At 48.3% G+C, this 21,035-nt stretch overlaps 2 protein-coding genes across 17 annotated transcripts in view; both read left to right on the plus strand.

Moving 5' to 3' along the window:
* The window catches only part of SYNGAP1 (synaptic Ras GTPase activating protein 1), a 31,084-nt gene extending 24,558 nt beyond the window's left edge, over positions 1 to 6,526 (plus strand). For 9 of the 16 annotated variants that reach the window (XM_029944351.1, XM_029944353.1, XM_029944354.1 and 6 more), the window contains 2 exons: positions 786 to 879; positions 4,984 to 6,526. In XM_029944351.1, coding sequence (XP_029800211.1) covers positions 786 to 879; positions 4,984 to 5,130 — 241 coding nt within the window. In that variant the 3' untranslated portion in view covers positions 5,131 to 6,526. Of the gene's footprint in view, positions 1 to 772; positions 880 to 1,683; positions 1,764 to 4,983 lie in introns of those variants that run through there. The other 7 variants (XM_029944360.1, XM_029944363.1, XR_003910666.1 and 4 more) reach the window with 6 other exon arrangements.
* Positions 6,527 to 7,730: 1,204 nt separating this feature from the next.
* On the plus strand, positions 7,731 to 10,645 carry ZBTB9 (zinc finger and BTB domain containing 9). Its single transcript, XM_029944178.1, has 2 exons — positions 7,731 to 7,997; positions 8,183 to 10,645. Exon 2 carries the CDS (start codon positions 8,253 to 8,255, stop codon positions 9,669 to 9,671), a length of 1,419 nt encoding a protein of 472 aa, XP_029800038.1. The 5' UTR covers positions 7,731 to 7,997; positions 8,183 to 8,252; the 3' UTR covers positions 9,672 to 10,645.
* Positions 10,646 to 21,035: the final 10,390 nt, after the last annotated feature.

Raw genomic sequence — 21,035 nt, forward strand, 5'->3', positions numbered from 1 at the left:
AGCCAGGCAGAGACCCCCAGCCAGAGTAGCCCCTGGCTGTCCCTATCCTAGGTAAACCCTTTTTCTCCAGCCTTGTAAAGTTGTTGTGTTAGAAAGTGAACGACCCTCCTTTTAATGTGTGCACGCTTCCTACTGCTCTGCGAAGCCCTGGCCTCCAAAGAAGGTGTCCTGGCAAGGTGGTCAACTGTCCTGAGAACTGGTGGAGACCCCAGGCCCCACCCAAATCAGAGCCAATCCCACTTTGATCCACTCTGAATGTATTTTTGAGTAAGATTGGTTAGAAGAAAAAGGCTTGACTTGAAACTTATTTTCAAACCCTTCTCTAATTGACATCCTTGACGAGAAATCACCTTGAGACCCTTCATCAAAGGCAGGGAGATGCTGGGAATGATGATGGTCGACACCTCTCGGGCTAGGAGTGACCCAGGGGCTGCCTGGAGATGGTCTGGGTTCGGGGACGTGGAATGGGAGACACAGAAGCTAGGCCTTCAGCCACAGAAGGGCGGTGGGAGGGCACCGTCCTGAATCGGAGGACAGAGTGCCGGGGATGTCAGGGTGGTGGAGGTCTTTGAGGCCCAGAAAGCTGTCCCTAGCATGTGAGAGTCCTTGAGAGGAAGGTTACTACAGGGCATCTCTTGGGTCATAACAATGTAAGGATTCGAAGGCAGAGCAGAAGCAGCCCAGGCTCTTCCAGAGAGCTGCAGGGGTTCCCCAGGATCAGGAGTTCCGCCGGCAGGCTCCAAGCCCGTGCCCGCCACTAACCCCACTGAAGCCCGTCCCTTCAGGCTGATGCTGGTGGAGGAGGAGCTGCGCCGGGACCACCCCGCCATGCCTGAGCCGCTGCCTGAACCCAAGAAGAGGCTGCTCGACGCTCAGGTGGAAATTACAATGTCATTTATCTTCTCCGTGTCCCATCCCCATCCATCCCACTGTCCTTCGTGCACTCACTCCACCAGCCACCCGGCCCCATCACCATCTGTCTCCCACTGTCCTCCGTTTGTGCTCCCCAGTGAACCCATCTTCATCCCATTGTCTGTGCCTTTGTCACTCCTGGCAGTGTCAGCCCCACCCCTGTACCTTCCTACCCCATCTCTCCTGCTCTAGTCTGGGTCTCGGAACCTCCACCAGAACCTCAGTCCCTCTGCCCCCAGACCCCACCCCACCCAGTTCCTGGCACCCCTGCCCGGTCTGTGCCTGCTCCTATTCACATCTGGAGTTCCGAGTCCTCTGAGTTCTTCTTGGGCCAGAAGCACTAGAGGCTGCAATTTGCTAGACTAGAGAGCACAGGGCAGTGTGAGTTCCAGTTCCCAGGCTCTGAATGGTCCCCGTCACCTCTGTTCTCTCAGCTCCCCAGTTTTCCTGTCTCCTGGGCAACTCCCAGATAGCTTCCTCTTCTGACTCTTCAGCTCCTGAAGGCCCCTCTCACCCTGTAAGCTCTCCTTCCCTCAGTATGAAAACCCTTCCCTCTGGTCCTCACACCCGTCTAGCTCTCCAGCTCCCTGCTGCCCTCCCTCTCTTCTCAGCTAGCTTTTAGGACCGCCTTCCTGCACCCTTACCCCTTGCTCACCCCAGGTCTGCTCACTTTCCCACCCATGCTCCTCCTTCCTCTGCTCTGACCGCCAGGCTTCCCCACCACTACCGCCAAGGCTCCTGACCCCATGACCCCGCTCTCTCCCCCTGCAGCTCCTCATCAGGTAATTCTCCTGGTTCCGCTTTGACCACGGGCGGAGGACACAGGGGGAGGTGACTCCGGACCACTGCAGGTTGGTCATGAAGCCCGCTCCCCTCTGACTCTCTGGAGCCTCTCCCCGCCCTCACTGCTGCCCTCCACACCCGAGAACCTCCACAGACCCTACCATCCTGACACCTCCTGCACAGACTCATCTTCCCAGGCACTGCCCAGAGAGAGCACTCCCTGCTGCTCCCAGAACTGCTCAGTGACACCCCGCCAACACCAAGCATCTTACCCTGGATAGGCCCAACACATCCCCGGACCTCTCTTACAGACCCCACCGCCCAGCCTCCTCTCGGTCCTCTCCCTCTGCCTCTCCGGTGTATGTCTGTCACCCCCCATTTCACCAGAGCGTCCTTGGGAGTTGGGACATTGGGGGTGGGGGTTATTAAGGGGTGGCAGTGGTGATGGGTTGGGGGACCCTGGCTAGAGGGGCTGTGCTGACTGCAGCAGGTAGGTGGGAGTTTCCCCTTCCTTCCCTAACCTCGGTTCTCCACCCCTCCTTCCACCCCTCCCTTGTTTCTCTTCCTCCTCCCTTATATCTGTGAATAGAAGGGATCTGAAGCTCCTGTTGGGCCCCACTGGGTGAGAGTTAGGAATGAGTAGCTAACTCAGGAAGACTTGGGGGCGCTGACAAGAATGCTGTTCCGAATGTCAGGATACTAGGCAGGGTGAGTGGAACGAGGAGGAACAAAAAAGGAGCCTTGACAGATGTTAGGATGCAGACGGGCCCATGTGGCGTGGGAGTTGGAAGTGGGGTGAGCCGTCTTCCTAGATAAGATCATGGGCTCAGTAGCCATGTGGATTTCCAGGCGGAGATGCTGGGAACAGCATGTTAAATAACCTCTCTGTCCTTGTTGGAGCTCACCCCCCATCTCCTGCCACCCAGTGGCCTCACTGGACACACAGTCCTGCCTAAAAACCAGTAAATGGGAACCTGTCAGCCACTGATACCATTTCTGAGGTGCTTTCTTTTCTGTGGGATTGATCTGCAGTGGGCAGTGGCTCCTCACACTGTAATTTTAACTCTCTGCCTGCCCAGCCTCTCTGTCAAAGTAGTGATCTGTAAACAGATGCTAAAAGTCACCAGGGGACCTCACCATTTAAAGGACTCCTGCAGTGAACTCTTTTGTAAAATGAATAATGGCACCCTAATTTATCTACTTTCTATATTTGGGACCATGGGGGTGTAGGGGGCATGCCTATGTTCTGTTGCCAGCAGAGAGGCAGAGAGAAGGGAATCGGAGGTTTCCTTCCCCTGCTCTCCTGCCACACTCAGGATCCCCTACCATACGTAATTTCCTCTCTCATTGACTTGTGGAAAGTGTTCAAAATGTTCAGCAAGCTAAGAGGGGAGCTTTGCTTCGGGCTGGGGTTTTGGTGACCTTCTGAGAGGTGAGCTCTTTGATTTGGAAGGGAGAGCCAATCTGGGAGCCTCTACTGAGAATGTTTTTGTATCCTATAGGGATATGGATACACAGAATGAGGCTGCTAGGCCTAAATGCCCTGTGGCCCAGGAAATAATTTGGATGCTTTCTTGCTTTTTTTTTTTTTTTAACATTTCTTTAAGTTTATTTTTTTTTTGAGAGAGAGTGCACACACACACACACACACACACACACATGGGCAGGAGGGAGGGGCAGAGAGAGAGGGGAAGAGAATCCCAAGCAGGCTCTACACCATCAGTGCAGTCCCACACGGGGGCTCAGTCTCACAGACTGCAAGATCATGATCTGCGCAGAAATCAAGAGGCAGATGCTTAACCAACTGAGCCACCCAGGCACCCCTGGACACTTTCTAAATCATTTTTACATATTGGTCCCTGTGCAGTTCAGCAATTGACTTAAAAACTAATTTTCTGCCTGTATTTTAAAAAGCCAAGTGAGGGGCGCCTGGGTGGCTCAATCGATTGGGGCTCTGACTTTGGCTCAAGTCATGATCTCACGTTCGTGGGTTCGAGCCCCACATTGGGCTCTGTGCTGACAGTTCAGAGCCTGGAGCCTGCTTTGGATTTTCTGTCTCCCTGTCGCTCTGCCCCTCCCCCTCTCATGCTCTGTCTCTTTCTGTCTCAAAAATAAATAAAACATTAAAGTGTTAAAAATAAATAAATAAAAAGCCAAGTGAGCCACCAGAAGTGTAGCACAGGCCCCACAGCCAGAGCTGAGGGCAGGAGCCAGGAGTTGGTCCAGCAGCAGGAGGAGGTGATAGAATAGGACCAGGGGTGGGAGGAGGGTCTGATACCCCCTCACCCTCTAACTGGGATCCCAGGGAGAGGGATTGAAAGGAACATGGGGGCGGAAAGGAATGAAGCAGTTCTGCTTCCTGGGGACCCAGAGATTGGGGCGTGCTGTGCCTCTGCAGAAGCTCCGAGTCGTCTCCGCCCTTAGCACGAGAGAGGGGCAGCCCTCCCGCAATGTTTTTGCCATCCCACATCACTGCCCCGAGCCCCCTACCTCCCCCAGCCCCAGCCCAGTACAGTTAAACCTCTCTAATTTAAAATGTCATATTTGGGAAGATGGCCACTCTGAACAAGTGACAAAACTGAATGACAGTGTCTAATATTTAATGAAATGCATGTCTTCAAAATTACATACAGTAAGTAGAACTTGATGAACGAGGTTTTTCTGCTCCAGGCCCTCAGGGAGCGTGCGTTAATGAATAGATAGGATTCAAAAGTCTGTTTGCTGGTGCCCTCCTACAGACACGTTTCCACTGTTAATTTGCTTAGCACGCCCTTTCTTCACAGATAAAGGAAAACTCAAGCCCAGTTTTTGTTCAAATTATGAAAAAAATTTCAAATCCCTGGGGGTCTGGATTAATGAGGTTTTGCTGTACTGCCTCCCCTTGTTCCCTCAACACAAAGTTCCTACCTCGGATTGGGGGTGGGCTGGGAGGGGGTTCCAGGAGGAGGAGGGAGGCTGGGTAGGGGCAGATACAAGGGGTTAGGTTGGCGGTGAGGTAGGAACTTGCTTCTTTTGAACTGGTTTCCCGGTATGACTCCCTGGGTTGGAAGGCCCATTAGGAGTCTGGGGGGAGATTCTCTTCTCCCTGATCCCTGAAGATGTAACTTCTACTGCAGGTGAGAAACAAAACAGGAGGATGGGGGTGGGGGGTTGTCCTGGGGGAAGGTGGGGGGGACATGATTTGTGGAATGGGCTGGCTCTGGGGGAGGCCACAGCTAAGGTGGCTGACACCCAGGCCCCCGCGAAGCGTCTCAATAAGTCCGCGCTCTCCTCTTTGGTGTCTTGCAGGAGAGGCAGCTTCCCCCCTTGGGTCCAACAAACCCGCGTGTGACGCTGGCCCCACCTTGGAACGGCCTGGCCCCCCCAGCACCGCCCCCCCCACCCCGGCTGCAGATCACCGAGAACGGCGAGTTCCGAAACACCGCAGACCACTAGCCCACCCAGCATCACAGACCTCTCCTCCTTCCCCATGCACCCCACCCTGGAACAGCACCCACCACCAGGACTGGATATCGCCGAGGGACAGCGGGATTGCCTCCCTGAATGCCTCCTTGGGGGGCACCAATCCCCCACCCCCACTGCACCATTTCCAGGGGGGAGAGTGGGGACCCTTAGCTGTCTCCTTTTCCTTCCTGTTGGGGTGCTGCCCCCTGTGACCCCCCCCAAGGACCCTTGCCCCAGGACACCACCTACCCCACACGGACCCCTTCACTCCGGGGTGCTATCCCCATCCTCTGCCTCATTGTTCCCCTGAGCACTGGGGGACAGACCCTCGCCCCCACCCTGGGGGTGTGGCACCTCCAAACTTTCAACTTCAGGGTGATTTTTTAGCAGTAACCAGAGCTGACAATCTAACTCCCCTCCACCGCCCCATTTTGGCCTCCCCTGTCCCCCTTGTTATGGGGAGGGGACCCCAGGTGAGGGGGCCCTATTACCCCTTGATTTCTCAGGAGCGTCTGGGGGGGCTCAGCACGCACAAACTCCTTCTCCTCCTCCTCCTCTTAAATTTACTCCCTCCCCACCCAGAACCCAGATGGGGTGGAGGGGCCACCGGGGCAGGGAGGGGGCGGCAAGGGGGGAATGGGAGTCGTCTCCCCTTCCTCCCACACCTGATCTGCTCTTGGCTGGTCCCAGAGCGGGGTGAGGGGGCTTATGCCCCCCCCTCCCCCAGTGTGTTGGGTGGGGTGGAATTGAGGTTAGGGTGAGGGCTTAGGGTCTAGGAGGGTGTGTATGTTAGGGAGGACAGACTAGTTGATCTGCCCTACCCTGACACACACAGCCCTCCTTGTCCCTCCCCTCTCTCTTCTTGGTCTCTACTCCCAGGGGGAGGGGGGAACTTACTCTAGGAAAAGCCATGTCTCTCTCCCCCAGGGTGGGGGGACCTGTGTTGGAGGAGGGGTGCTGGGGGCCCCCTTCCATGACTCTGTCCCCCCCCTGGGGGAGGTAGGACAGGGCTGGGCTTCCCTCTCATCCTCCCCCCTCCCCAATCTCCCTCCACCTCCCTCCCTCCCGCCAGCTCCACAATTTTTCGGTGTTTCTCTGTACATAGCTCTCTGGCGGGATAGGGGAGGTAGGATGGATGGGGTTTAGGGTGGGTAGGTCATGGGAGGGGAGAAGGCCCTCCTTGGCACCCCCTCTTCCCTGACTGCTGTCCCCTACCCAGCCTTGCCCCCTCATTCCTTCTTGCGTTTGGTATTGAGACTCTTTCCAGACTTCACCCTTCTTTCTTTTGTATGGACAGTTCCCCTTCAAGTCCCATCCCCCTACACACATACACCCAGCCGGGGCCAAATTTATACTTATATAAAAGTTGTAAATATGTGAAATTTTATCCCTGTGCCCTCTCCTTGCTTTCCTAACCTCAAATCCTACCCCTGGATCCCCTTTCCTCCTCTTTGGCTGTTGTAATTATCTGGGGTTTGTATTGTACATATCGGGGGTGTGTGTGTGTGGGCTGGGGGCAACCCCTCTGTACAGAGCTTCCTGGCCCCCTCCCCCCCCCCGCTTCCCTCTCCCTCCACCCCCGGAAGGGTAGGGAGATGCTCTTCCTACCTGTTTTATTTTGTTTTCTCGTTCTCCCTCCCCACCCTGTCCCACCCCACTCCCAGCCTTCTCTGTCCTTCACCACTATCCCTTTTTCTCCACTCCCAGCCCCATTTCCTTTTTTTCTGGAGTGTGTGGTGAAACAGAAAAATCATGTTTAATAAACGGAGATTGTTCTTTTATCGCTGTGCTGATTTTCCTAAGCTGGGACCTCCAGATGCACCAGCAGGGTGACAGGATCTGCTTTTTCAGAGGAAGCTGACAGGCTGGAAGAAACTATCCTTGCGTGATTCCACGGTGTCCCCCAGAATCTCCCACCCAGCGACGAGATTTGCGTGTTATGAGTGGGGTTTTGCACTGTCCTAGCTTACCCAATCTAGCTCTCGCCTCCGCACTGCTCCACTTAACCCGAAGGAGTAAAGAGGCCAAGGAACAGGACCATTATCTGATAAATCCCAAGTATGTTATCTACACACGCACACGCACAGTTACTACCTAGAAAGGAGGTTTATTTAATTGTCGGTTAAAATGCTGCGGTACTGAATGGAGGAAAGAACTTGGTGCCTCATCAAATCTGAGTTCCAATCTCAGACCAATCACTTGCCAGCCTCGGTTTCCCCCAAGACTGAAGACCGCAACCTCTTATCTTCCAGGGCTGGGGGAAGGATACAAAGTGACGGGGACAGTATCTGGCCCACACAATAGGTGCCCAATTAATCTCGCTTCTCAGCACCTTCCGGGGGGACGGGCGCTACATTTAATCACCCCCTCGGCTTTTGGATTGCCCCCTCCCGGGCTACGCTTTCCCAAGGTCTGGCTTGCAGTCCGGAGCTGCCACCCTACCCGCAAGCCGCGTTGGGGGCAGCGACCTCCTGCCAGCACCGCCTTCTCGCCCGCACAACCAATCAACACGAGGCTTGTAGGCCACTGCCCTCCGATTGGCTGCGGCTTTGGCACCGCCCACCCCGCCGTAGGCGTCCGGCGGGAAGGCGGTGGCTTCCGGCTCGGTACTGCGCGGTACCCGAAGTGGCTATCGGGGCAGTGCCGCGTGTGTACCGGCGGGGGCGTGGCGGCAGGAAGGGCTTTCTGGCCGTCGCTCAAGATCTCCCGGTGGCTGCGGCTTCCCGGGAGCCGGACTCTCTGGTCACCGTGAGAAGGAGCGGAGCGGAGAGCAGGAGCCGTCGGGGGCCGGCGAGGTCAGGCGCGTGGCTGGAAGGACCTCCTCATCCTCCTTCACAGGCCCTGGAAGTTAAACCCCGGTTGGTCTTTCGCTGTGGTTGTTTAGTTCTTATTTCCTTGGTGGGGGAGTGCGCGGGATTGATCTGCGGAAACCGCCGCGGGCCGAAAAGTTTCCACATGTTGGGTTGGGGAGGCTCGTGCTGTGTCAGGAGACGTGGTGCCCCTTACCCAGAGCTCCTGTGACTCCCATTTCTTTCCTCCACAGCCTTCGTCCTGCGTCCCAGCCCCTCGTTTCGTATTCGATTCTCTGGGATCTCTCTTTCTGAGGGGGCCGAATGGATACCTCGACGCCTTTGCCTCCCGTCCCCCCGTCCCCAGTCTGCAACCCAGCCCCACGGACGATCCAGATCGAGTTCCCGCAGCATAGCTCACTGCTGCTGGAAGCCTTGAACCGCCACAGGCTGGAGGGAAAGTTCTGTGATGTGTCCCTCTTGGTGCAGGGTAGGGAACTTAGGGCCCACAAAGCAGTGTTGGCTGCTGCCTCTCCTTACTTCCATGACAAACTTCTTCTGGGGGATGCGCCACGTCTCACTCTGCCCAGCGTCATTGAAGCCGATGCCTTCGAGGGGCTACTCCAGCTCATTTATTCCGGGCGCCTCCGTCTGCCACTGGATGCTCTCCCTGCCCACCTCCTTGTGGCCAGTGGCCTCCAGATGTGGCAAGTAGTAGACCAGTGCTCAGAGATTCTTAGGGAACTAGAAACCTCAGGTGGTGGAATTTCAGCCCGTGGGGCGACCTCTTACCACACACTTCCTTCCACCACATCCTCTCCAGGAGGCTGGTGCATCCGCTCTTCCCCTTTCCAGACCCCAGTGCAGTCTTTGACCTCTACCGAGAGCCCAGTTTTAGGGGAGGGGAGTGAACTGGGAGATGTGTTACAGATTCAAGTGGAGGAAGAGGAGGAGGAGGAGGAAGAAGAAGAGGAGGAAGAAGAGGAGGACCAGAGGTCAGCAGCACCCCCTCAGACTCCTCAGCCTCAGAGAGTATCAGGGGGCTTTCCCTGCCCTCATGGATCTCACCCACTGCCCGTATCCACTACGCCCCGCAGGGTTCCGGAGGGTGAGAGCGCACCACTTGAGCCTCCAGCCCCTCATCCTGCACTGCCCCCCAAAGTCTTCTACATTAAGCAGGAGCCCTCTGAGCCTAAAGAAGAGGTAACGGCAGGTGGAACTCAGTCTGGAGGAGCAAAGGAGGAGACCAAAGCGTTTCCTGGAGGGGATGCTGAAGGAAATGGAGAGCTAGGGTTCTTGCTGCCCTCAGGAGCAGGGGCAACATATGGAGGAGGAGATGGTCCATCCTGGAAACCAGTGGATCTCCATGGGAATGAAATCCTGTCAGGGGGTGGGGGACCTGGGGGGGCAGGACAGGCTGTGCATGGGCCTGTGAAGTTAGGAGGTACACCCCCTGCAGATGGAAAACGCTTTGGTTGCTTGTGTGGGAAGCGGTTTGCAGTGAAGCCCAAGCGAGACCGTCACATCATGCTGACCTTCAGCCTTCGGCCCTTTGGCTGTGGCATCTGCAATAAGCGCTTCAAGCTGAAGCACCATCTGACAGAGCACATGAAGACCCACGCTGGAGCCCTGCATGCCTGCCCCCATTGCGGCCGTCGTTTCCGAGTCCATGCCTGTTTCCTTCGTCATCGGGACCTATGCAAGGGCCAGGGTTGGGCCACTGCTCACTGGACTTACAACTGACTGCTGAGGCCATGCGCTAATTTCTAGTACAGGAGAGCCACTGCTGCTGCTGGACACTTTCCCCTCACAACCATTGCACCCCACTCTCGGATCTTGAAATCATGCCAAGAGAATAGATACATTCTGGACATCTGGTTCTTAAGTGTGGGCATCAACCTGTCAGATTTGGGAATTCAGATTTCTCATTTCCAGGTTTTTGCTAACCACCTCATCAGAAGGTGGTTAATAGGGCATACAGAATTTAATCACTTATCCATAATAGACCTTTTGTACAGGAAACCAGATTGCCGATTAGAAGTTTGCTGAGAAAAGAGCGAAAAGACGTGATGACTAAATGTTGCCTTTGATCTTCACAAGGAGTTAAAGGAGCTGGTCTCCATGTAGGGATATTTGATTCTAAGGTCTAGTAATTCAGAAACTAATAAGCTCGGTGTTTTCTCCCTTATCATTGCTGAAATGAGTTAGGTAGAGTTCTTTTTATGTGCTTTCTTTTGTTAGGTCTTTCCAGAAGCCCCTCGGATCATGACTTGCTCTCACCTTCCCAACACTTCTATTTTTAATATTGTAGTTGAGCACTTTAACAAACTTGAGCATTCCATGTGTCGTTCCTAGAGCCCTCTTCTTAATAGAGGATATTCCCTCAACAGTCTGTGCCTCTTGTTTACCTTTGTCCACCACCGATCACCCATATATTGATCACAGTGATTGGAATGTGACCAGTGAACTCAAGAGGTGACCACTGACCTAAAATGCTCTCAGGGTAGCACCACTGTATTAAACAAATGTCTGTTGGCAGGCTGAGACAGCACACACAGAAGGCTGGAGAGGCACTGCACAGTAGGACCACACACTCTTCGTTTCTATCCCACTCACATGATAGCCCCTTGATTGAGAGAAGAGTAGATATTGGAATGGGGAGATTTTCACAGTTACTTAATTTCTTCAAATAAACTTTGCCCTGAAATCTAAGCTGACAATGGACTGGATTGAGTAATTTATGTGGGAGAGACAGCATGAAAACAAGAGTTGTGGAAACTGAAATGTGTTCCTTATGCAGCAGGGCTACATTGATGGGGGAGGAATGGGATGGTTTCACATTGGTGCAGAGAACATTGTCGGGGACCTCAGCGGGCCAGGTTCTAGGCCTTGACCTGCCACTGAATGATTTCCAGTAAGTTACTCAGTATGTACTGGTCATTTTTGTTTTTTGTAAGGTGATCTATATCTCCTGACTGGTTCTCTGTCTTATTTTTGAAGGGGTTGGTTTACATGATCTTTGCCTTACTCTTTCTTGACTTTATGCATTATCGATAGTATTTGGTTGCTGTTTCGTTTGTTCTGCATTTAGTGCAAAGCACTGTGCTTGACGCTTATACTCTGACCTCAAAAAGTTCACAGCTACTACCAAAGCTAGACAAATAATGACAATGTCGTATGATACGCCCATCAAAGGGGGCAGTAAAGGCTACTGTAGTGGCATAAAGGAAGCTGAGAGAAGACCTCTTATATAACTGTAGGGCCAGGATTGATAGCTTTCCCTAAAGCATGTTCCTTAAAAGCTTAGTAGGTATGGCACCCAGAAGAGGCTGAAAGATGTGATTTTATGGCTGAGAAGGTGAATTCTAGCTGTGATCTGTTAGTCTCTCAAGAGCCATGCCATGGTGCCATCCCAATGGTATGGACTGTGAACACATTGGGAAAGGGGTCAGGGAGAGGGCTACCAATCTTGGATCAATTACAATCCCAACCCCTACCATTCTTTTGGTGCACATTCTGTAGGTGGCTACAGACATACCGCAGAGATATTGCACGTTCAGTTCCAGACCACCACAACAGAGCAACTCAAATGAATTTTTTGGCTTCTCGGTACCTATAAAAGTTACGTTTTTATGATAGCCTATTAAGTATGGCAACAGAATTAGGTCTAAAAAAATGTACATACCTTTAAAAAGTACTTTATTGCTAAAAAAATGCTAATGATCATCTGAGCTTTCAATAAGTAATAATCACTGATCACCATAATAAATACATTAATAATGAAAAACTTAAATATTGCAAAATTTACCAAAATGTGACACAGAGACCCAAAGTAAGCAAATACTGTTGGAAAAATGGTGCCGATAGACTTGCTCCAAATCTTACCTTCAGTTTCAATAGAATTGCTACAAACCTTTAGTTTGTAAAAAACAAACAAATAAAAAACCCAAAACCCCTGCAATATCCACAGAGTGCCATAAAATGAGGTGTGTCTATCTTGAGCAGAATCCTTTGGTTGCAAGCAAGGGAAGCTGGCTGGGACTAATCTTATTAAAGTAGGAATCTATGGGGGCGCCTGGGTGGCTCAGTCAGTTTAGCGGCTGGCTTCCACTCAGGTCATGATCTCATGGTTCATAGGTTTGAGCCCTGCGTCGGGCTTTGTGCTGATAGCTCAGAGCCTGGACCCTGTTTCAGATTCTGTCTCTCTCTCTCTCTCTCTGACCCTCCCCTACTTGTGCTGTCTCTCTCTGCCTCTCAAAAAAAAAAAAACAAAGATAAAACCAGAAAAATTATTTAAAAATAGGAATCTATGGAAGTATGTGGGGTGGCTCCTAGAATGGAAGGAGGGCTCAAGGACCAGCCTTTGGAAGGATAAGACCTGGATAAGGATAATCTCTGGGGATCCAGGGAGCAGGAACTCCTGGGGATCTTTGCAGGTCATATGTTTTGGGATGATGATCCAAGCATTCTTTTTTTTTTTTTTTAATGTTTATTTTTGAAGGAGAGAGAGAGGGTGAGCAGGGGAGGGGCAGAGGGAAGGAGACACGGAATCCAAAGCAGGCTCCAGGCTTCCAGCTGTCAGCACAGAGCCACCAGCCGTGAGATCATGACCTGAGCTGAAGTCAGACCCTCAATCGATTGAGCCACCCACGTGCCTCGATCCAGTCATTCTTATTTCTTGTGTTACTTATCTAACAAGATAAAATTTCCCAGAAGAAAACTCTGAGCCTCAGGTCCACCCTCTGGCCAGAGCACCCTGATCACATGTTCATCAAGGCAACAAAGTGAGCATGAGCAATCCTCAAGGGGAAATTGAGGTCCTGGAATAGAAGAGTGGGGAATGGTGCTAGCCAGCCTAGAGGAGCAGAGGCTGACCCCAGATAATCTCAACATGTTGCCCATCTTGGGATCCTTAGTGCCTCAAATATACCTGGTGCTTAATAGGTGTTCAAGAAATGCTGAAATCTGCCCGACTTCCACATCTGCCCTCTGAACTTCAGGCAGAATTACTTCCTCCTCCTCCTCCTTGATCCCCATAGCACTTTGTTATTATTACTGTAAGCAAATTAAAATGCCATCTTAGAGTTTTGTTGTTTTTAAGTTATTAGGAATTACACAAAAAACAAGTTCCATAAAGATCTGGGTCTAGACCCCTCACTGCGCACATGGAGCAACCTTCCTCAGTCTCCTCTGTAAATGGGCTCCCTGGCCTAATGTCTCAGTCCCTGTCACCCAGAATTGCGGGCCCAAGCCTCAAGGGGTCACACAGAGGTTTCCACCAGACCACAGGCGACAGCTTGGCAACAAGCATCCCCTCCAGCAGCTTGCTCACTCATGACTGTTACCAGCACCCCCTGGGTTCCATTTCCAGGAACAGCTTCTGTGGAAGTGCGGAGTATACTGGGTAAGCCATCCCTCACCACCCCTGTCTCCCCAGGGCCGAGCTGATGGGTAAACTTCTTTGGGAAGTCCACTTTTCCAAAGTAGCTCATGGCTACAGCGTTGGAGTTGCCAGAACACTCGGCATCTCCCCCAGGCCTCCAGTGGTATGATCACCTGTGACTTGGCTCTGGGAAGCCATGAGGAAGCAGCACGCTGGCCAGCCTGGCAGAGCCATCACCGGGCCCCAGTCCTCATGGCCCCCACCAGGAGGTGGTAGGCTTGTCTGCTTACACTAGGCAGGCTACTCAAGCAGAAGCATTTGGGGTTTTTTAAATAACAAAACAGCAAAACACCAAAAAGGAAGTTGAGAGAATCCCAGTCTTTACTATCCAAGCCACAGGCAAGCCTTCCTTACATCCTGTAACCCATGTGCCTTGCACCAAGTGGAAAATAAACTCCAAGCAGCCTTGGCATTTAGATTTAAGTATTTAAAGATTTAAAACTTAAAAGCATACTTCTCTGCCTCTGTCCACATAGTGGAAGAGATGTCCCTATTACTGTCCAAAGCTAGCCCCCTTCCCAGAGTCCTTGCTCTTTTAATTATCCCCTCTATCCATTATCGTCACTCTGGAGTTCCTCATTAGCATTTATTTAATCGTTGCTTGCAGGTTTGTAAGAATTCATTAATATGTGTAAAGTGCTTACAACAGTGCCTTGCGCTTGGTAAACTCAATAAATGTTAGCTGTTGTTCTGAGTGGGACCATTAGTTCCCCACACCTTTAACAGGACCAGTGCTCTCAGGGAGGTGTCACATATATAAAGGGAAAATATTTTCAACTAAAAGGGAAATGAAACATACGGCACCGAGTAAGGATTAGATGTGAATATTGTTATTATTACCTTTCTCATAAATGCAAGCGTTCTTCAGGGTTCTTTTTGCCCTCTTCCACCTTTCTGGATTCCTGGGTGATTTTTATCCACTTTTCTGAGTTAAACCATTTAAATACTGAGGACATTAACAAAAATAAATAAATACTGATGATGCTTCATTTTACATCTTCAGCTTTCCTGACCACCAGACCCACTTAGATTTCCTTGTTTCCTTCCTTCAACAACAGGGCCTGCCACGCACCTGGCACGGAAGAGAAGCGCAGGATTGTCACCTTAAGAGGCAGAAGTTTAAGCCAGCTATGTAGGTACTTCATAGACATCTCAAGCTCGGTATGCCTGAAATACTCTACCCCAGCTCAAATCAGATGGTCCGTTGTCTCCAGGTTTAGTAAAAGCTCCACCATCCACCTAAATGCCCAAGACTGAGACCTGGAAGTGTTCCTGGGCACCAGTCTCACCTCCCACATTTGTCCTTCCAATGCCATCCCCTGAATATTTCAAATCGACGCATTCTTTCATTCCTCCTACTGTTACTGCAACCTCCTACCTGGTTGTCCTCTGTCTTACTTCTCTCTATGTCTCACTCCACACACTATGGCCAGAATGGTCTCTCGAAAGCATGAAGTACTGTTTCACCAGCTCTCCAGCTTAAACCTTTCATTTGCTCCCTCCTGCTCTTTGATGGAGTCCAAACGATCTGCTCCCAATTACTGCACTCTTGCCGCTCACATCTCCCCTGGGCCTCTGCTTTTTCTGCTCCTCATGCTCATCTCTCTCCCTAGAATAGTTACCTACCTAGAAATAGTCTTCAGTGGGCTAATTCCTACTCTCTTCAGGTATCAGCTGAAACATCACTTCCTTTAGAAATCTGACCATGAGGCCAAGGTGGGACCTTTGCTATATGTTCTAATAGCTCTTATTTCACCTTATCATGAAACTTTCTTGGCATTTCGTATTCAGTAACTATATGCCAACTCCACTCTGACCCATATATGTGGGTGCTATTTTAGGCATGGTGGACAGTGCTTGCCCTCATGAGATTCCATTCCAGTGCTGTAAGGAAAATAAACCAGTAATACAGGGGAGTGTGACTGGTAATAAGGAAGGCATACTGTGCACATTGATCTAGTATCCAACGGAGAGGAAAGACCCAAACCTGCAAACCAGGGCAGGGGAGTGTTCGGCAGATGCAAAGGCCAAGAAAGAGAATGAGGTTGATAGGTGTGACAAGGAAACCAGTGGACTTGGGGAGGAATGAGATATTATCTTAGTCTGTTGGATCTGCTATAATAATGCGACAGACTGAGTGACATATTAACAACAGACATTTATTCCTCCCAGTTCTGCAGGCTGGTAAGTCCAAGATCAAGTGCCAGCAGACTCAGTGTCCTGAGGACCTGCTTCCTGGTTCGCAGAGGGTAATCTTACCATGTCCTCACATGGTGGAAAGAGAAAGTAATCTCTTTGGGGTCTCTTCCAAAAGGGCCCTAATCCAATTCATGGGGCTCTACCTTCATGACCTAATCGCCTCCCAAAAGCCACACCTAATACTTTCACAGTAGGGGTTAGGCTTTCGATGTATGAATACTCTGGGAGCACAAGCGTTCAGCCCCTGCAGACGTGGTTGAAGAAGTGGGCTGGGTTCTATGGCGCGTTTCAGATCATGTTAAGGAATTTGGGTTTTATTTGAAATGCAATGGAAAGGCAATAAGGAGTTTAAAGTAGAGGAACAATGACTTTTCACATTTTAAAGAGATGCCTCCGGCTGCAGAGGGAATATTGGATCAGTAGGGGCAAGAGTGGAAGCAGGGAGACCAATTAGACTGTTTCAGTGGCACAGACAAGAGCAGGTGGGAGAGAAGTGGGTGGGTTAAAAGCTATTATTACATTTGGAAGTAGGACTGACATAGGACATTCTAACAGATTAATATAGAAATTGTGGGAAAGTAAAAAATCAAGGAAGACCCCTAGAGTTTTGTCTTGATTAATTGAATTAGAGGCCATTTAATGAGTAGAAGACAAGAGTAGAAGAACTTGGGAGTGGATTAAGGGTTTTATCTGATTGGCTAGAAGCAGCTGGCCGTGCTTGTCCGAGGCTCTTCTAGACCAGGGGTTGGCAAACTTATTCTATAAAGGATCAGATAGTAAGTATTAGGCTTTGCATTCCAAGAAGCAACATCAAGGATATTATATAAGCACATAAAAATTAAAGAAAACAAATTTCCACAGATGTCTTTCCTGACAAAACTCAAAGTATAATGGTCAAATACAATTTTTTTAAATACAGGCCTACGGCTTTAATTGGGGTACAAAGTTAGTGTTTCCTGTGATCAAAATCAGTTGCAAATGTTCATTTGCTAATGCTGATCTGTAATGAGATTTTACGTATTTCGTCTTTGAAAATGTCTTCACACAGATAGTACTGCCGACTACTGATAATAATCCAAGAGCATGTAATTTTAATTGAGCATATTCATCACCTGAAAGGCATTTATAGAATTCTATTATATTCTTCTCTTGATACTTGCCTTTTATCATGTCATTACATTGAGGATTAGTCACATCCAAATGAAGGTTAGGTGGAAACTCCTCAATTGCACAGTCAAATGAAATACAGAAGTTTTCTTTGCACTTGCGTTGAGGCTTGAAACCACTGCTGGGACTGTAGTTCAAGCTCAGAAAAAAATATATGCTGCTCCTCTGTGTGCGAATGGAGATCTTGCTGTTTGTTGTAACTTCTAATAGCACAGGAAATGTATATTATCTGCAATTCAACACCTTTGGTGACTTTGCTGCAATATATGTTTTATATATAAGAACTGCTTTGCCTTGTAATTTTAGATTAAATTCAGTAAGAAACATTACTGTGTCTGAAGCAAGTCTCCACTGATGGATAATGGATAAACAAAATTTACATACAGTAGAATGTTATTCAGGGTTAAAAAGGAAGGAAACCCTGACACATGCTTGAATCTTGAAGTGAAATATGCTAAGTGAAATAAGCCATCCACAAAAGGGAAAATACTGTTTGATTCCATTTATATGAGGGACTTAGACAGCCAAGTTCATAGAGACAGGAAGTAGAATGGTGGTTGCCAGAGGCTGAGGAGAGGGGGGAATGGAGAGTTACTGTTTCACGAGTACCAATTTTCAGTTTGGGGAGATGGAAAAAGGTTCTGCAGGGGGATGGTGGTGATGGTTGCGCAGCATTATGAACATACTTATTGCCCCTGACTGTACACTTAAAAATGGTTTGGGGACGCCTGGGTGACTCAGTCAAATGTCTAACTCTTGATCTCAGGGTCGTAGGGTCATGAGTTCAAGCTCCACATTTGGCTCCATGCTGGATATGAAGCTTACTTAAAAAAAAAAAAGAAGAAGAAAAAGAAAATGGTTTAAATACTCAGCTTTATGTTACATGTATTGTACCACAATTAAAAAAAAAAAAAAATAAATGAATGAACCACAAATGAACTAATGGATCTAGTAGGCATTGGGCATCAGTGGCTGCAAACACCACAAAAAAGAAACAACCAGACCATATGTGCCTCTTATGGAAAACCACTACCACCTATGAATTAGTCTGGCCCCAAATATTGAAGGTGAATGTGATCAAGCCTCAAACTATAACTATAAATTCACAGAAAATGCAGAGGGCAGGGCAACATGTAAAACCACACCACAATGAAGTAGTTGGCAAAACTGAGACTGCAAGAAATTCTAAGAAACAAACACCCCATTTTGTTTTCACCAGAAAAACTGCAAAGGGACAAAGAGGAAGGAGGGAAACCTGTAGTTTAAAAGATGTTATGTTGGGGCGCCTGGATGGCTCAGTTGGTTAAGCATCTGGCTTCAGCTCAGGTCATGATCTCACGGTTTGTGGGTTCGAACCTTGCGTCGGGCTCTGTGCTGACAGCTCAGAGCCTGGAGCCTGCTTCAGATTCTGTATTTCCCTCTCTCTCTGACCCTCCCCTGCTCGCACTGTCTCTCTCTGTCTCTCAAAAATAAATAAATAAACATTTAAAAAATTAAAAAAAAAGATGTGTTTCAGGGGCACCTGGGTGGCTCAGTCAGTTGAGCATCTGTCTCTTGATTTTGGCTCAGGTCACGATCTCATGATTCGTGAGTTCCAGCTCTGCATCAGGCTCTGTGCTGACAAGCATGAAGCCTGCTTGTTATTCTCTCTCTCTCTCTCTCTCTCTCTCTCCCTCCCTCCCTCCCTCTCCCTCCCTCCCTCTCTCCTTCCCTCCCTCTCTCCCTCTCTGTCCTTCCCCTGATCTCTCTCTCTCTCTCTCTCTCAAAATAAATAAATAAGCTTAAAAATTTTTGTTAATGTAACAAACTCATGTTAAAAAAAGATTTTATGTTTTTTAAGTTTATTTCTTTTTTTTTAGGAACCTCTACAACCAGTGAGGGGCTCAAACTCATGACCCCGAGATTAAGAGTTGCACATTTCACCAAATGAGCCAGCCAGGTGCCCCCTAAAAGATTTTAAAAGACATATTAGTTAATCATAATGTAAGGCCCTTCTTTGGATCATAGTTTCTGTATTTCTTTTTTTTTTTCCAATTTTTAATTTAAATTCCAGTTAGTTAATATACAGTACAGTTTTGGTTTCGAGAGTAGAATTCAGTGGTTCATCACTTATATACAACACCCAGCGCTCATCACAACAAGCGCCCTCCTTAGTACCCATCACCATTCATCTAGCCCACCCCCACCCACTTCCCTCCATCAACCTTCAGTTTGTTCTCTAAGAGTCTTTTATGGGTTTTTTTTTTAATGTTTATGTATTTTTGAGAGAGAGACAGAGAGAGTATGAACAAGGGAGGGGCAGAGAGAGAGAGGGAGACACAGAATCCGAAGTAGGCTCCAGGCTCTGAACTGTACTGTAAGCACAGAGACCTATGTGGTGCTCAAACCCATGAACTGTGAGATCATGAGCTGAACCAAAGTCAGACGCTCAACCAACTGAGTCACCCAGGTGCCCCTATAGCCAAATTTTTTAAAGATTGAGAAATAAATTTGGGAATAGCTAAACACTTTAAGGATGTCGAATCAGAAATTTTTTATTACAGACACAATTCTGGTATGTGTGCTGGTCCGAGTTAATAAAACTTTCTGGTTGACTCTTAAAACCATCCATTGCTCAATGTCTTGATGTAGAAAGATCTCCAGTATATTTTGTTGGATGAAAGAAAGCAAAGCATAATATCCTATGTTTTGTATGAGACAGTGAGGGTGGGGAGGAAATAAGAAAGGTACATTTGCTTATATTTGCAAAGAGGAACACTACTAGAATAAATAAGAAAACAATAAAAATGGGAAAGAAGTTGAGGGAAAGATAGAAACAAGACTACATGTACTTTGACTCCCCTATGTGTACTTTGAATCATGTAATTCCACTACCTAATCAAAAAATAAAAGAGATTTTAGAAATTCTTTTAATTTGAGAATAAATGAACTGAACCATATCAACTTGGCAGAATAATCACAGAGAGAACAAGTTCTGAAGACTACAGCCTTAAGGGCATGTACCCTAAGTACAAAAAACCCTCCAGCTACAAATTTAAAGTTTATTTTTACTTATTTTAAAATATTGTAATGTATTTTATTTTATTTTTTTAATTAAAAATTTTTTAATTTATTTTTGAGAGAGAGACACAGAGTGTGAGCGGGGGAGTGTCAAAGAGAGAGGGAGACACAGAATCCAAAGCAGGCTCCAAGCTCTGAGCTGTCAGCACAGAGCCTGATGCAGTGTTTGAACCCATGAACTGTGAGATCATGACTTGAGCCGAAGTCGGACGCTTAACTGACTGAGCCACCAAGGCGCCCCTGTAATGTATTTTAAAAAAATTATTTTATGCAGGCTCCACACCCAACATGGGGCTTGAACTCACAGCCCTGAGATTACGAGAGGCATGTTCTATTGCCTGAACCAGCCAGGCACTCCTACAATTTTAAACTTTAAATGCTTAAATATTGAATTATCTTAATTTTTTTTTGAGAGAGAGACTGAGAGAGTGTGAGCAGGGGAGAGGGGTAAAGGGAGGAGAGAATCTTAAGCAGGCTCCACGCCCAGGGTGGAGCTAGATGCCAGCATAGAGCCACATGCAGGGCTCCATCTCACAACTATGAGATCATGATCTGATCCGAAATCAAGAGTTGGCCACTCAACTGACTGAGCCACCCAGGTGCCCCTAAACTCTTATAAATTTTAAACTTCTCTCAGAATTTCCATTGTTTGTAGTATTACCAGTAATGGAATTTTGAAAATACAGTATTTTCTTATAAATTGGTTAAGGGACACAAGTAATTGTATTAATAATGTAAAGAATGTAAGGATTCAGTATTCTTAGGATAAGAGAAAAGATATTATATAACCCAAGAAATTAAGTGAAAACATATTATGAAAAATCAATATGAATTTCATGAGTTTTCAAATCTGCATCTTTCTGCTTCTGTCCATGGGAATGGAATGGGTTAGAAGCAAGGAGAAGCCCTAGTGCCCATGTTATGATCTCTAATCCCATCTTCCATTCAAACAAAAGCGTGGCCTTGTGCAGCATGGGGAATATAGTAAATTACAGCATAGCAGCTTTGTATGGGGACAGATGGGAATAGACGTATTGTGACCATTTCATAATGTATATACATATTGAATCACTGTGTTGTACACTTGAAATGAATACAGTGTTATATGTCAACTATTCCTCAAAAAAATGTTTTAAAGAGTAACAGTGGAAAATAAAACAAACAAAACTAAACAAAAGTATAGTTTCTTTAGGAAACTGCTGATTCCAGGTCTAAAACAGGCCTTTTTCAAGGTGTGC

Source organism: Suricata suricatta, chromosome 7 (assembly GCF_006229205.1).
Source record: "Suricata suricatta isolate VVHF042 chromosome 7, meerkat_22Aug2017_6uvM2_HiC, whole genome shotgun sequence".
NCBI classification, from domain to species: domain Eukaryota; kingdom Metazoa; phylum Chordata; class Mammalia; order Carnivora; family Herpestidae; genus Suricata; species Suricata suricatta.

Bases quoted from the DNA above. Each gene is read 5' to 3' on its own strand.
- ZBTB9 (XM_029944178.1), top strand. From the start codon at position 8,253: ATGGATACCTCGACGCCTTTGCCTCCCGTCCCCCCGTCCCCAGTCTGC.